This window comes from Oncorhynchus keta, chromosome 24 (genome assembly GCF_023373465.1).
Source record: "Oncorhynchus keta strain PuntledgeMale-10-30-2019 chromosome 24, Oket_V2, whole genome shotgun sequence".
Classification (NCBI taxonomy): Eukaryota; Metazoa; Chordata; class Actinopteri; order Salmoniformes; family Salmonidae; genus Oncorhynchus; species Oncorhynchus keta.
Genome location: NC_068444.1, coordinates 16,224,718 through 16,241,641, shown reverse-complemented (window position 1 = coordinate 16,241,641; position 16,924 = coordinate 16,224,718). Strand labels below are relative to the sequence as shown.

Sequence of the window (16,924 nt, the reverse complement as noted above, 5' to 3'; positions counted from 1 at the left end):
AGTGTTCAACACCATAGTGCCCTCAAAGCTCATCACTAAGCAAAGGACCCTGGGACTAAACACCTCCCTCTGCACCTGGATCCTGTACTTCCTGTCAGGCCGCCTCCAGGTGGTAAGGGTAGGTAACAACATCCGCCACGCTGATCCTCAACACTGGGACTTCACAGGGGTGCGTGGTCAGTCCCCTCCTGTACTCCCTGTTCACTCATTACTGCATGGCCAGGCACAACTCCAATACCATCATTAAGTTTGCTGACGACACCAGTGGTAGGCTTGATCACCGACATTCATGAGACAGCCTTTAGGGAGGAGGTCAGAGACCTGACCGTGTGGTACCAGGATATCAACCTCTCCCTCAATGTGATCAAGACAAAGGAGATGATTGTGGACTAGGGGAAAAGGAGGACCGAGCACAACCCCATTCTCATCAATGGGACTGGGTGTCCACATCACCAACAATCTACCATGGTCCAAACACACCAAGACAGTATTGAGGAAGGTACGCCAAAGCCTATTCCCCCTCAAGAGACTGAAAATATTTGGTATGGGTCCTCAGATCCTCAAAAAGTTCTACAGCTGCACCATCAAGAGCATCTGGTTGCATCAGTGCCTGGCATGGCAACTGCTCGGCCTCCGATCGCAAGGCACTAAAGAAGGTAGTGCGTACAGCCCAGTATATCACTGGGGCCAAGTGTCTTGCCATCCAGGACCTCTATACCAGGCGGTATCAGAGGATGGCCCTAAAAATGGTCAAAGAGTCCAGCCACACTAGTCATAGACTGTTCTTTCTGCTACCGCACGGCAAGCGGTACCGGAGTCTAGGTCCAAAACGCTTCTAAACAGCTTCTACCCCCAAGCCATAAGACTTCTGAACATCTACTCAAATGGCTACACAGACCATTTGTATTGTCCGCCCCTCCCCTTTTACTACTTTGTTTATCATCTATCCATAGTCACTTTAACTTCACCTACTTGTACATATTACCTCAATTATCTAGACTAACCTGTGCCCCCGCACATTGACTCAGTACCCTTGTATATATAGCCTCGCCACTTATTTTACTGCTGCGCTTTAATTATTTTTTACTGAACACATATTTCTGAAAAAAAGGCATTGTTGTTAAGGGCTTGTAAGTAAGTCTACCTGCTGTATTCAGCGCATGTAACAAATAAAATTCATTTTGAAGTAGTATTTTACTGGGTGACTTTCACTTGAGTCATTTTCTATTAAAGGTATCTTTACTTTTACTCAAGTGTGACAATTGAGTACTTTTCCCACCACTGCTCTCCTGTAAAGTAGTGATGTGCAAAATACACCAAGTTTCCTGAAACAAGTCACATTTGAATTAACTCTTTCGAACTGTTTCAGTTGGGAAGCATGCGGATGCCTTAAGACTACTAATTTGATGCCTGTGTTGCTAAGTTGACAACACCTAGGCTAGCCTACATCGTAAACGCTAAAAATTGGACGAGAAGAACAGTTTTGATTAGGACTGGCTTTGGTATATTAGGCGAAGTTAGCACATCTGTAAATACTTAACAAAGACAATGGCAAACTTCAAAGGTGATGCTAGGCCTAGAGCTTGACAGAACAAAGGAGGACTCATGTTGCGCCATAACACCCTGATACTGACTGCACCTTTGTTAACAACTTCCTTGTTTTCATGGCTCAATGTGAGGAAGAGCAGACCTGCTGGCTGTCAGACATGACTAACCTAGTACACAAGGCGGCATCTTATCGCTCAACAAACTAGGTGGCTTCTTATACTAGGCTCCTATGCCCTTTAGTCTACTGAGGTTAGACTAAATTCCACATTGGTGATGGGACTTTTGAATAGCCTAGGCCACCCTATGCCAAATGTGTGGAAATAAATGTAGAGGGGGTGGGGAAATAAAGCTATAACCTATTCATTTGTCAAATTTTCACCTCTTCAAATAAGCATTTCTGAAAATGTCATGTCTTTACATCTCTTCATAATCAAAATCCCAAACTATCAATGTCTACTGATATCTAGACCAGCCTAATGCAGAACGATCAACATCTCAAAATGAGATGTGGTAGGCTTGTGCTGTGGTTAGGTGAACAGCTCCCTTTTCCTGTAGTTCCTACTATTTAGGCTAAGTGAAGTTGTAAAAGTAAAATAGCCTAGGACAGGGCCGAGTTTGGGAAATTATGGCCTAGGCTATAGGCAACAGATATACTCACAGGACTTGGAGAGATCACCATCTCTATTGACAATGGCACAGCTAGTTCTACAAGTTAGGCTAGCCTGCAAGTATATGCAGTTAGACATCCCTTGCTTGATTCCTCAACGAAAGGAACACCTGATAAGTATCCTCAAAATCTAGGCTACTTCTTGTCCAATCATTCACTACCTGACCATTTGCTATCCCCCCCCCCAAAAAAATCAGAGATTTATTTAACCACTAATAAACTAACACAAATCTTCTGGCAATTGTAGTGCACCAAACGGTTAATTTCTCTATAGACGAGGTCCTCGACAACACTCATGAGAAAGTGATGGAAAAGAGGAAAAACAGGAACGTGGCCAACTCACTCCCGTTTCATGTTTCCACAAGTTGATAAAAAGCCCAGTCTGCATTTTCTCTGCAATGACTCCTTTTCAAGAAGAAAAATGTATCACGCTATTATGTAGACTATATAGAAAGCTATATGATACGTTAAATCAGAATTTTATTTAATTAACTAGGCAAGTCAGTTAAGAACAAATTCTTATTTATAATGACAGCCTTCCCCACACAATCCCGGACGATGCTTGACCAATTGTACGCCGATCTATGGGACTCCCAATCACGGCCGGAGGTGATACAGCCTGGATGATCCCAATTTATCCAATCGAGAACTTCTCAAGATACAGATGAAGAAATCAAAGAGCCTACGCCAGCCTTTTCCTCAACTCATTAACTTGAAACAGACAGACTAAATTCTTCATGCTGTACCATTGTCACGACAACCCAATGGTGAACACACTCATACTATAGGCCTGTCTAGTGTTACATCACCTTGGTAGCAAATCTGATGAGACCACACAATGAGCAGAGCACAGTACAACAGTTACCTGGATAATCTATTCTGTTGGACTCATCTTGAGTTAATTTAGCTAGCCTAGATGGTATTAGTTGCATGTGAAGGAACACCAACAATGGTTGTGGTCCATCTTACTGCATGGAATGCAATGTAAGGGCGTAACCCTCTTCCCCGCAAACACTCGCACACAGAAATGACATGCAAACTTAGAGAATGATGACTGGGATGAAAATGCATGTTTGCTGAATACATTGCTTTCCAGAAACTATTCAAGTTTGACAATCCTGTTTGTCATGGATGACTCATGGTGGTGTATGGTGGTGTATGCTAAATGGGTCAACTTTGAGCACCTCTATCTCCTGAATGTTCTGGCACTGTGACCTGAATTTCAGGTCCAAAGTCACTGTCTGACCACTTTTACGATGGGCAAATATGCTATGGGAGGTTTCGATCAAATCAAAAGGGGTGCGGCCAAAAAGGTTTAGATTTTTTTTTTTAATGGAACGAGCCCTTTATCTTTCAAATACCAGTACCATAGTCTCTACACAGCCAGACAAGTGTGAATCATGCTGATCGATTTATTTAGTTTGTTATGTAGCAAGGCTATTCAATAAAGACGTTCGTAGCCAACTAGTCTTCCCCATAATAAAGATTAAATTGACAGTAGAAATTGTAACTTGTTGGAGCAGCAGAAGTGTTGCAGTTTGCCAAATAATAGGGCGCGCATAATTTCAAAACAGTCCCAAACATCGGAAATTAATACGACATGCGGGTGTCCTCTGTCCAGGGTCTTGGCGAGAAGGGATCCAGCTTGTCATTTTAACGTTAGATTTGACTTTTCGTAGCAGGTTGGGATGTCACCCAGTAGGTTAGAATAATTAGGTTATGGTTAGCTCAACCGTAACCCAAAAAATATATACTTCTGATGTTCATTTGACAAAAGCTGTATCCCTTCTTGCCGCTCAGGGATTCCGAGCGGCGCAGCGGAATAAGGTACTGCATCTCAGTGCTAGAAGCGTCATTACCCGGGTTCGATTCCAGACTGTATCACAACCTGCCGTGATAGAGTCCCATGGGGCGGCGCAGAGTCGTCCGGGTTTGGCCGTAATTGGAAATAAGAATTTGTTCTTAACTGACTTGCCGAATTAAATAAAAGGTTAAATTTAAAATAAAAATATTTTAAAGATCTCCAGACGAATAGCAATATTGTGTAATGATTATGTCCCCATGAAATGAAATAATGTACCCAAGTCACCTGTTCAAACTGCAGGTTGTTTTTTTCCATGGATAAATAACTCGTCATTGATTACATTTAATGTACAACTATTTTTTTCCCAGACATGACACCACGTAACATTACATCTCATCAGTGAACTATGCATAATACAGTTTTAGTTAAGCCAGCTAGCAAACACATTCTGCTTACCTTGGGCAGGTCGCGGAGTTGGTTAGCGTCCAGCAAAAGTTCCTCCAAACTCCGACTGTAGCGGTAGATCTCATCCGGGACGTACAACAGAGAGCAGTGCCGCTTATCGATCACTTCAACATGACGGTTGCACCGCCACAGAGGTATACAGTGAAACATCACTGGGTAATGGCAAAATCCGTTCTTAACAAATATCCCACCAATTAAAGAAACGGAAGACGCAAATTAATATAGCCACCTAGCTACTAGATTGCTTGCCAAACACTTTCTTGCAGTTGGTCGAACGAATTTCCAAAGCAAACATCTTAACCACCTCCCCCAGGCGTAAATAAATACCAATGGGCACCATGGAATAAAAACTGTGTCTGGCGCTCTCACATTCAATACTTTTGTAGGCTTGGTTTTTTATTCTTTACTCACGTCGCCTCTGGAATGTTAGTTTTTCTAATCGGCTCCCGAAAACGAACACATCTCTGTTTCGGTCTTATTTCGTGTAGCCTACTGATTTCGTTGTCCCAGAGTTATTTTCCCCTCAGACCAGTGGTGTACTCATTCTGTTGCCAAATGTTTCTTAAACGGAAGCAAACGAAACGACATGGGCGGGACTTAACTGAATTAGTCCAATAGAAACTCTTGTTTTAGTTGCAAAACGTTTCTGCAACTGTTTGGACTAATGATTACACCCCTGTTTCTGACCCGGAACATTCACTCCCTCGTTTCAATCTGACGTCACCATTCCTAACTGCTCCTCCCTTTGTATTTCACTCACACCCTCTGGAAAAGTAGAAGCAAGAGAGAGGATCGCGATTGAATCAGTTGCCTTTCATCAGTTGGCCTACTGTACCTCAGCTCAGTGTTATTTTAGCCTGAAATATCCTAGTTTTGTCTTTAATACTCCGTTCTTAATACAGTTTATTCTGAGAGTTATGCTCCCGAGTGGTGTAGTGGTCAAAGGCACTGGATCTCAGTTCAAGAGGCGTCACTACAGTCCCTGGTTTGAATCCAGGCTGTGTTTGGGAGTCCCATAGGGCAGCGCACAATTGGCCCAGCATCGTCCGGGGTTGGTAGTCATTGTAAATAAGAATTTGTTCTTAACTTACTTGCCTAGTTGTTGGTTCAATTTAAAAACATACACACACTTTAGAGTAGAGTAGGTAACATACAAACAAGATTGACACCCGGCTTTGTTTTTTTTTGTAAGTCAAATATGAATCTGTCTTTATGGGGCAGCTGTCAGAAATGTACATGTAAATCTGGGGTGCGTTCAGTTTGGTTCAACGTTTACTACGTTGTATTAGTTTGTAGCCTACTGAACACTTTCCAAGAACAGTGCACACAGTTCAACAGCCTTTGAGGTAGGCCTGTTTCCTCTCATTTGGCTATATCAATATGGGTGTGACCATTAGATATCGCAAAACTCACACACAATCGCCCTCTGGGCCACCATAACCACACAGTTCTTTACGACCAGTAAAGATCAGTACAGTACCGGTTCTGTTGAATTAAACCGTTGAACACAGTTGTCATACTGAATGCACCATTGATGTAGGTCCATCCACCAAAAAGCAATGAATACAAATATAGAACCCATTTTCAAAATAGTGAGGGCGTACCGTCTGAACTCAAGTCATCGATTGACTTAGTAATTCAGGATGAATCCATCTTCACTTGATGAACATCTAGGTCAGCGGGTCTCAACCCTGGGGTAACTACTAGTACCTGGCATACCCACAGATGGTACATGGGAAGACTCATAAGAACATGGGCATTGGGATCAGTTGGTGGGATATTTTGGGTAGAGCCAAATGTGTTGTGTACAGCACATGTCAAACGCATTCCAGAGGGCCGATTGTCTGCAGGTACATTCTTCCCTTGTACTTGATGAATAAAGGTCACTAATTAGTAAGGAACTCCGCTCTTAATTTCCAGGTATTCATTTAAAGGAAAAAACAATAGCCAGCAGATACAACACCTTCATGGAATGAGTTTGACACCGGTGTCCAGTAACCAAAAATGTTGAGAACCACTGCTCGATGGTGAAAAAAAAAGATTGTTGATAATATGGGCATAACACTTGCATTTTCTTCTCTTATCCACTAAGAGGCACTAGAACATACTAAATGACAACACTAAGCCCCCTGAAAATAACAGGCATACAGGTATCTGCCAAAATAATGTTAACACTTGCGTAAATGAGGGATACAATGTATATTGAACGCAGGCAGTTCCACAAGGGTGTGGTTCCTGAATTAAGCAATTACCATGCTTAGGGTCATGTTTAAAATAGCTGGGCGGGCAATTAAAGTATTTTTGCTACCATGGCTATGCCACCATCAGAAGACTATGCCCCCTCCACAGGGAACAAATGGTCACAGAATGGTTTGATGAGCATGTAAACCATATGTCATTGTCATCTCAGTCACCAGATCAACCCAACTGAACACTTATGGGAGAATCTGGAGCTGAGCCTGAGACAGCGTTTCCCACCATCAACAGAACACCCAATGGAATTTCTCACAGCAGAATGGTGTGGGATCCTTCCAGTAGAGTCCCAGACTCTGGCTCGTTGTAGCCCAACGCTCTATTAAGACACCGTTGGGGTTTCCTTTATTTTGGCAGTTAGTGCCATGTCCACAAATAGATGAAAGGCCAAAAACAATGGTTTTCATCATATTTAATAGTGCAATTCAGTGTTTGACAATATGAACAAACAAATACCATTGAAACATACCCATCAATCAAATGCAGCAATTGTTTTACAAGCAGCATGGGCAAAAAACTTCATACAAAGACGGCCCGGCCCAATAGCTACACTGAGTATACAAAACATTAAGAACACACCTTACTAATATTGAGTTGCACACCCCCCACCCCTCAGAACAGCCTTATTTCGTCAGGAATGGACTCTACAAAGTGTCAAAAGCATTCCACAGTTGTCAAGTTGGCTGGATGTCGTACCGTTCTTGCCAATTCTCCCTCTGAATGCCACACATACACAAGCCATGTCTCAAGGCTTAAAAATCCTTATTTAGCCCATCTCCCTCTCATCTACACTGATTGAAGTTAATTTAACAAGTGACATCAATAAGGGATCATAGCATTCACTTGGATTCAACTGGTCAGTCTCATGGAAACAGCAGGTGTCCTTAATGTTTTGTATACTCAGTGTATAGTTAAAGCTCCAATTTGGTCTCAAAAAGTAAAGTAGGCCAAGGAACATTTGGCCTGGAATGAATAGTGAAAAGGCATGAAGTGGAATCAATGCACCTGTATCCACAAGTTTCCAGCAGTCCATCCATCCTCTTAGGGTCTTCATCTACGCCCCATCGTTTTAAAGGCCTTCAGAGACTTTGCCATCATAGGTGCCACCCCTCAAGAGAAAGAAGAAGTAGAACATTCGCAACTTGGCCATAGTCTGGTGTAACAAGCCTCATCTGTGTATTTCACAGTAAAAACAATGGTTAACACTGATCAAGCTGGTTCCACAGGCTAATTTGACCGGTCTAGGATTATGAACGGCCAGACTGATGTTGACTTCTATATTTGATCTTCACATGTACACATTCTGTATACCATTGGCATGGGGTGTATTCATTAAGAAATGTTAACAGAATCAGCGTAAACTGAAGCAAACAGAACCCCTCTGAATTTGTCCAGTAGAAACTCTTGTTTTGCTCTGTTTGCTTCCGTTTGGTTCTTAAAGAGTGAACAGTTTCCATAATGAATACACCAAGTCTTTGTAGGACAAAACACATTTCTGAATCGAATGAAAGATGCTGGTATATTTCAAGGAAAACAAATAAATGTTACGTAGCCATTGTGAACAGGCCATTTCTACTCCTACATAAAGTAATTCAGCAGAGTATTGATGTAATCCAACAGTCAAACTCACTTCTCACAAATCCCCCACTTTGTGGGAATGCAGACCTTTATCACCTGCTGGTTAAATTGTAATCATGCATTAAGGCACAAGCATTGACTTCTACTAGAAGTTGCTGGCCTACGACAGCTGCATGCACAAAATGGGAGAAGTACAATTTGATCCACGTATATTACCATTAGCCTCACAAAAGGAATCAGTCCCTGGAGTAAAAAGTTAGAAATAATGTCAATACAATTACACTGTTCATGAATCAGTAGTGAAGTATTGTTAACCCATTAGGTGCCAAGTGATTCTACTTACGTGTTTTTTTGCGTGAATCTTGTCCTTGGCTTGTCCCAGAGACAGTGGTGCTTGGCCTAGGAGGTTCAACATAGCAGGGTCTGGCTCTGTTTTCCTGGGCCTTGACACTGAGAAGGAGAGGGGCAGTGCACAGTGTTAAGATCATGGCGTCTACATTACGGTTACATCCCAATTGCATACACACACAAAAATGATTTAATAACACTGTTAGAGAAACTGTAAACCATACTCCGACAGAAAAACGATTAACAAACATGTTTGTTTAAATAGCATCAGTTCAAAAGCGCCACCAGAAATGTCTAAAACCATTTGTTGTATTGATACTGCCAAATGTATTGTGTCAAGTCTAGTGAACAATGTCTATTACAATGATTTGTTGCAGTGGAAAACTGAGGACAAGCAGAATGAATGACTAACCAGAATGAAACCAGTTTATCCGGCACCCTTCTAGAGAAAGGTATTTAATCTAGCACTACCACGATATTAACAGCCAGGTTATGGCTCTGTTTAGCAACCGTTGCTGGTTATTTTCATTTGGGGGAGTAGAGCGTAGACCATGGGAACAAATAAACACTGTCTGTGGTCAGGTGATTGAGCTACCAATGAAAGTACAATGACATGAGTCAACCATGTGTTATGATCCTCGAGTGCATACATTAGGCTCAGTATTGAGTTGTTACCCATCTTATGAAATTATATTAGGAAAACATTACAGTTCATCAAGATATTGATTAAAATTAATTTCAGTTCAAATTCTAAATTATTCAAAGGATAGCAACTCCATAAGATGTATGATTGTCATACTTGGAGCAAGAATAATGTATTTTCTGGCATATACATTTGTAATTAGGCATCTTTGTCACCATGGTCAATATGAGAATGACAGGATGGTGGGGACAGACCTGGGCCTGTCTAGTGGGTGAGGCGGCAGTACGACACCAGTAGGTCCATTGTTCTCCTGCTGGATTCGTGGATGTCTTGCAGTTCCATGGATCTCTTGCTGAATTCTCACATTTCTAGGCGGCTTGGCAACAGAGTTAATAAACGCCATTTTCACCTGCCGGCCTGGGAGTGGGTGAAAGAGGGAAGAAATTACATTTTAGAAGACAAATTCTTATTCCACAACTAGTATTAGTGAAAAGACCTACAGTAAGTAAATATGCCAACTGTGTGGAGTCTATAAGATATGATTGGAGAGACAAACCAAAGATGTTTGACCCAATAATAAAAATACAACCATTTACACATTAAGGAATAATTGCACTATAGCATTTAGCTTACTTATAGAAATGGGGAGATATGGATTTTACAGAACCCCAGTCGGTGATGGGAAAGGCTTTATTCTACATCATCTCCAGCCCTACAAGGCCAGCAGAGGCCATGACAGATTGACAAGGTTTAGATTTAACCCCGTAGCCAGTCACCCTTTAGATCTATTCATAGCCTCTGTTGGTCGGGGGACAGATGGCCAGGTCGACATTAACCCAGTGCCTGGTCAGCATTAAGGGGTAGTCTTGCTCAGATCACTTCAAAACAACTGGGCCAACTGTTGCTCAGTCCCTTTCAACCCAAGACCAGAGTTTGTAAAGTGGAGGATCTCAGTTTAAAAGGTAGCATAACTTGACAGAGCATGAGCACTGTCCAAAGGCTGAATGGTAAGACATCTAGGGTTACTTTTTGACCTGTCCAAGAACTTGAATGTCAAGGATTTCCTGTGAATGATGTGAAGCAATACAAAAACATGATGAAATAGCAAACCTTTGGGTTTTCCTGAATGGGCAGAGACTATGGTTTTAGTCAGTCTTTGGAGCTTCCTCTCCCTTTCCTCAGATAGCCTCATATGCATCTCTCTCCAGGACTCGTACTCCTCTAGATGGGCATTCCTGAAGTCCCGCTGACAGTGCTTCTCCCATAAGTGATCAGTCAATCCAACATACATCTGTCAGAGAACATAGACGGTTTATCTGACAACTTCAAGAAAACGATGTGCACGATTCAATGGGGCAGAAGTCCTGTGATTCTGAATGGCCAGATAGCTAGCAACAATGAGAAGCTGCCATGTGGGGAATCGTAGGTGGCTCGTGTCAGCTTGTTCTTGATACCATGTCTTGTTGAGGTGTTGACTAATGTCATATCTATGCTAATTTGGCAAAACAAATTGCTAGCTAGCCAACCAACAACGATAACAATGTATTTGAGACAAGCACTCATTGTGCAAATGTATTTAAACATTGAAATATAGTTTACATGTTGTAAATAATCTAAGCCAACCAAGTGTTTTGTCCCATAGTAGCGTGCGCGTCAGTTTTCTTGCTAAACAACCAACCTGTATTGGCTGATCAGTGAAAATGGCAAATCTGCTCACAGTACCCATATTTCTTACCAAACCTTACAAATCTAAGCCATCAGTATTCACATCTATGAAGAGTCAAATTGGTGTAAGAATATTAGTTTTATACCAAGTTGCCATGGTGAAGCCATATTACCTATGCAGCACTATCAGACATACAGGAAGTACTTGCAGGTTGGCCCTCAGGGGTAAAGTGATGGGAGGCCTGTCCAGCATTAACCCTTGCAGGCACAACACTTAAATCAGGCCTCCTCAAAATCAACTTAAGAATGGGATTCTTACCGGGTTGCACTCTTCAATACGAAACAGCTGATCGGGTGTACAGCGCTCTAGTACTGGCTCAAGGATTTCAAATGGGACCCCTCCGATCTCATAGAGCACTAAGAAAAGATCAGAGCGTTAACATTCTCTCCATCCAAAGGACAGCCTGCGTAAGAGTGTTGAGGTTCCCTGCCTGGGCCATACTCACAGTCAATGTTGTTCTGCAGTGCCCGGATACATTGCTGGTACAAGGACATCATGGTTGGGAGAAAGGCAGACTTTGCACCAGAATAGACCTGCATCTTCCGGTTGAGTCTTTGACCAGTGAAGACCGGGCCCTCAGAGACCAAGACTTTAGATTTCTCTTCCACTGAAACAAATTACACATAACACCCTGAAAATACTTTATTTGATAATTAATTCAACAGAGACTCCCATTGAGACCAAGGTCAAACAAGGGAGCCCAGCATTTTACATAGCAAGATAAAATAGGATTCAAGTCATGACATGCAACTACATGTTCAGTGGAGTTGGATTAAGTTTGTAAAGCTTGCTCAATCACAAACCCTTGGTGGAAAAAATACCACAGTTTACACTCACTTTTCCTGTCGTAGTAGTTGAAGTTGGAGATCTCGTCATATTCGGGTAGAAATGTTGGCAATGGAATATTAAGCAAGTCCATCACAGACCCCTTCATAGCCTTAAAAAGGATGTCTTTGATCAATGTGACATTGTTGAATCAGAATGTCACCTCAAAACATTTATGAAAATATTTACAATGCATTACAACTCCATGCCAAATGTACCTTTTTAGGCAGTGAAAAATCTGCAGTCGCCGCAGGTAACTGCTTATTGGTTTTCGTGCTGGGTGTCTTCACAGCCTTTACTTCTTTTTCAACAGTCTTAAGTTTCTTAGGTGTTTTTTTACTGTCAGATTTTTTCTTCCTCTTAGGCGTGTTGATGTCATAGCTCAAGAAAGACTCAAAAGACATGGAGGGCACCTCGACGTCGTCGCCATTCGGCTTCTCCTCAATCGCCATTTTCTCTTTGGTCTTTGATTTTCCCTCTTGTTTAGTCTTTTTGTCTTCATGGCAGACTTGATTTCTTTCACTTGGTTTCCGCCTCTCTCCATTACAACCTAGGGAGTCACTCACTTTTTTGTTGTCTTGGTCATTGGATTTGTCAATAACTGTGCATTTTCTATCAGGTTTAGATTTTGACGACTCGTTGCTGGATGGTTTAGGACACGGCAGTGTTTTTCTATTGGAGTCTCTCCTTATCCCACATTTCCCTCCGTTATCTGAATTGTTGTTAGATTCTTCACTGGAAATCGACTTGGCTTTCTTATGGCTGCTCTTAGATGAAAATGTTGTGTTTGGCAGCACAACATTTTCATCTTCAGAATTTCTACTTTTTTTTCCAGTAACCATTAAACACTCTCGTGTCCTATTCTGTTTTTCCCCCTCATCCTTGTCCTTCTTCCAAGTACGCTTGTTTTCCTTCTCACTTTTAAAATGATCATTTTTCAATTCACTTGAGTCTTCATCTACTTCCTGTAAATGAGACATCTCTGCAGTACCTTGGTTTTTGTCTTCAGTTTTCAAATGCTCATCTTTGGAAGTACCTTGGTTTTTGTATTCAGTTTCCAAACTTTCTTCATTTCTGTCAGTTTTCAAATGCTCTTTTTCTGAAGTGCCTTTGTTTTTCTCATCAGTTTTCAAATGCACCCCTCTTGAAGTAGGACCATCTTGGTTGTCCTCATCGGTTTTTAAACGCTCATCTTCTGAAGTATTTTGACTTCGGTCCTCTATTTTTGAGCATGCCTCTTTTGAACGGTTTTGAATCTCTGCATCGGTTACCAAAAGCTTGCTCTGCGAAGCGTCCTCCTTCTCTGTATGGCTGTATGAGGGAGAAATTCAAACACTCTAGTAATGAACACGGGACAATTATTCAAATTATTCCAAAGCAAGTGTGCCAAGTACAATACCTCAAGGTTTCTTTAGGAACCAATTTCTTCCAGTGACTGACCAATAGCCTAACAGCTTCTCCTGCATCCCCATGCTTGCGCAAAGAGTTCACAGCTTTGCCGATTCCAGTCTCCTAATCATAATCAAGACAAAAATACATGAAATTGAGTACAAATGGGCACATGCAAACCACAACTCTTCATGCAACACACACACAATTTTAAGTATAGGAGTGTCTTACTGCAAGAATGTCTAGGGTTATATCCAACTCCCTTAGTTTCTTTAAGATTTTCAGGACCTGTAAGATAGACAGATGGCTATGCATAAACCAAAGACTGTATATGGTATACATTTTCAGTTTACATTAGGATGCAAACATAGTGCCAATTTCCAAACATTTGTACAAAACTGTCCTTGCACGATTAGAACGCCTAACATGTTTATCATGAACTACTACCATAGGGGGGGGATCATGTTTATCATGAACCACTACCATTGGGGGATCATGTTTATCATGAACAACTACCACAGGGGGGATAATGTTTATCATGAACAACTACCACAGGGGGGGATCATGTTTATCATGAACAACTACCACAGGGGGGGGGGATCATGTTTATCATGAACAACTACCACAGGGGGATCATGTTTATCATGAACAACTACCACAGGGGGGGGATCATGTTTATCATGAACAACTACCACAGGGGGATAATGTTTATCATGAACAACTACCACAGGGGGGATCATGTTTATCATGAACAACTACCACAGGGGGATCATGTTTATCATGAACAACTACCACAGGGGGATCATCATGTTTATCATGAACAACTACCACAGGGGGATCATGTTTATCATGAACAACTACCACAGGGGGATCATGTTTATCATGAACAACTACCACAGGGGGGGTCATGTTTATCATGAACAACTACCACAGGGGGATCATGTTTATCATGAACAACTACCACAGGGGGGGTCATGTTTATCATGAACAACTACCACAGGGGGATCATGTTTATCATGAACAACTACCACAGGGGGATCATGTTTATCATGAACAACTACCACAGGGGGATCATGTTTATCATGAACAACTACCACAGGGGGATCATGTTTATCATGAACAACTACCACAGGGGGATCATGTTTATCATGAACAACTACCACAGGGGGATCATGTTTATCATGAACAACTACCACAGGGGGATCATGTTTATCATGAACAACTACCACAGGGGGATCATGTTTATCATGAACAACTACCACAGGGGGATCATGTTTATCATGAACAACTACCACAGGGGGATCATGTTTATCATGAACAACTACCACAGGGGGATCATGTTTATCATGAACAAATACCACAGGGGGGATCATGTTTATCATCATGTTTATCATGAACAACTACCACAGGGGGGGATCATGCAGAGTTTGTATGAAAAAATAAACTTTTTTTTAAAGTTAACAAAAGCTGAAACAGCAACGGGAACTAATGGACAGACATGCACAATATGGCAATCCTCGTTTCAGTTCACTAGAAAGCAGTGCTTGATTTGGACATGAGCGCACTAGAGTAGAGTACCGGCACCTAAAATGTTCTACTGCTTGAGGTCCTGTTCCTCTTAATTATTGTGGTGCTCCTGCACCTACATAGAAACAGTAACAGCACCCAAAGTGAATACCTGATCCTATTTCAGTTTGAGTCAAGTACTCCTAGAAAATCAAAATTGCTGAAGAAGTATGGGACAATCCCCTCCCAGCTTGCCTGCATCCACATCAGTTGTAAAAATGTGGCTGCCTACAGTATGTAGCCTACTGCATGTGTGCAGCAGAGGCCTCACATCCAACCCAGAAACACAAGATACACCTGAAACAAGGTATTCGTATGACAGGTGGCAAACGTTTCATCTGTATTCATAATTCTCTCAAACATAAGTATTCCAGTAAGTGTTTCCGCAACTCAGCGCCGAGTTGACAGACAGCAGCCGCAAGTTGGGCAACTGGCTGGGTTGTTAATTATAGCGCCAGAGCACTTCTCATTCCCCCCAACAATCTTCCCCACTCCACACTGGTTGACTAGACGGGAAGCATTTTATGTCAAATGTGACTTTTCGTAGAAGGTTGTGAATTGTGTCAAGGTAAGGAAATCGGTAAACTAACCCCCCCCCCATAAAAAAAAAATATATATATATATATATATTTTTTAAATCAACGCGACTCGAACAGGCAATTTTTGACTTCACTTTGACATTAGCTGCAGCACTTCCTGCCATAATCCTCCTCACGCCTACCCCAATATGAAGTTGTTGCACACATGCACAGACAACGCATCACCAGCAGCATATACTTAGTCACAAGAGTTCCATGTTGTTAAAGTTGTTCATAAACTCTTCCAAACATGCATGTGTCAAACAAAACACGCATTTAATGAATTGATTTGGGGGAGCAGCCCTGCTGACATTGAATATGTTTAAATAGACCACGTGACTTATTTTGTAAACCTCAGTGCTTCCATCACTAGCCTACCGTACAATACTTGTGATTCAGTCGAGAATGCTATCTATGTATTACTGTCCAGGTAGAGTAAGTGTACAATAAATAACCGGCGTAAAACTACAATCAATTACACTGGTGCGTCTAAAATACCTTCTTTGATTCTGTCGTTTCTTTGAGCTGAAGTTTTAACTGCAGCACTTTCTTCGACACGTCAAGTGCGTCCATCACGTTGGCTCACGTGTATTAATTGACCCGAAAGCGCTACTGCACCACAGTCACGTTATATAAGGGGCGGTGTCAAACTATTTTTTATTAAAGAGGTATGTCCAATTATCCAAATATCAATTAGTGAACGTGAGCAGATGTCAGTGTCACTGTAAAAGACCCCTCAGACCATCCCAAAAATGATTTAGTATACAAATGAGCCGATGAAATGATGTGGTCCTAAAGTCACAAATGACACATCCATTAGACATCACGGTTGTCTGAGAATCTTCCTTTTCATGATAATATTTTTTCTCCATTTGCAATCGGAACTTTATCACTCGTAGAATGAATCACCAGATAACCATGACGTCTATTTGAGTTATTACATTGGGTTGACAATTAGGCCCTACCCATAATAATCACGCCAGAGAGATGGATTTGAATGTAGCCTATGCTATATGACAAGTTAAAACCCTGACCTGTTCACCGGACGTGCTATCTGTCCCAGACCTGCTGTTTTCAACTCTCTAGAGACAGCAGGAGAGGTAGAGATACTCTCAATGATCGGCTATGAAAAGCCAACTGACATTTACTCCTGAGGTGTTGACCTGTTGCACCCTCGACAACAACTTATTATTTGACCCTGCTGGTCATCTATGAACATTTGAACATCTTGGCCATGTTCTGTTATAATTTCCACCTGGCACATCCAGAAGAGGACTGGCCACCACTCAGAGCCTGGTTCCTCTCTAGGTTTCTTCCTAGGTTCTGGCCTTTTTAGGTCGTTTTTCCTAGTCACCGTGCTTCTACACCTGCATTGCTTGCTGTTTGGGGTTTTAGGCTGGGTTTCTGTACAGCACTTTGTAACATCAGCTGATGTAAGAAGGGCTTTATAAATACATTTAATTGAATTTGATTGAAGTTATTCAGGGTGATCCCAGCTACCATATTACAAGTCAGTAGACTAGTATTGTGTCCC

The 16,924-nt window shown here is 41.8% G+C and overlaps 2 protein-coding genes across 4 annotated transcripts in view; both read right to left on the bottom strand.

Annotated features, from left to right (window-relative positions):
* lrrc1 (leucine rich repeat containing 1) overlaps positions 1–5,052 on the bottom strand; it is a 39,394-nt gene extending 34,342 nt beyond the window's left edge. The window contains exon 1 of one of the 2 annotated variants that reach the window (XM_035800988.2): positions 4,896–5,052. Coding sequence is in view for 1 of the 2 variants with exons in the window: in XM_035800987.2 (XP_035656880.1) it covers positions 4,476–4,634 (159 nt within the window). In the remaining variant the exon portion in view is untranslated. Of the gene's footprint in view, positions 1–4,475 lie in introns of both variants that reach the window. The other variant, XM_035800987.2, reaches the window with a different exon arrangement.
* Positions 5,053–7,134: 2,082 nt separating this feature from the next.
* Positions 7,135–16,017, bottom strand: eloal (elongin A, like). 2 transcript variants are annotated; one of them, XM_035800985.2, is made up of 11 exons: positions 15,889–16,017; positions 13,478–13,534; positions 13,257–13,369; positions 12,076–13,168; positions 11,870–11,969; positions 11,478–11,639; positions 11,291–11,388; positions 10,417–10,597; positions 9,561–9,723; positions 8,659–8,765; positions 7,135–7,846 (listed from the first exon to the last, which is right to left on the bottom strand). In XM_035800985.2, exons 1-11 carry the CDS (start codon positions 15,961–15,963, stop codon positions 7,788–7,790), a joined length of 2,208 nt encoding a protein of 735 aa, XP_035656878.1. In that variant the 5' UTR covers positions 15,964–16,017; the 3' UTR covers positions 7,135–7,787. The 2 variants fall into 2 exon arrangements, with proteins under 2 accessions (XP_035656878.1, XP_035656879.1); XM_035800986.2 differs by lacking the exon at positions 13,478–13,534 and having other exon boundaries at positions 15,889–15,994.
* Between the last annotated feature and the right edge of the window lie 907 nt (positions 16,018–16,924).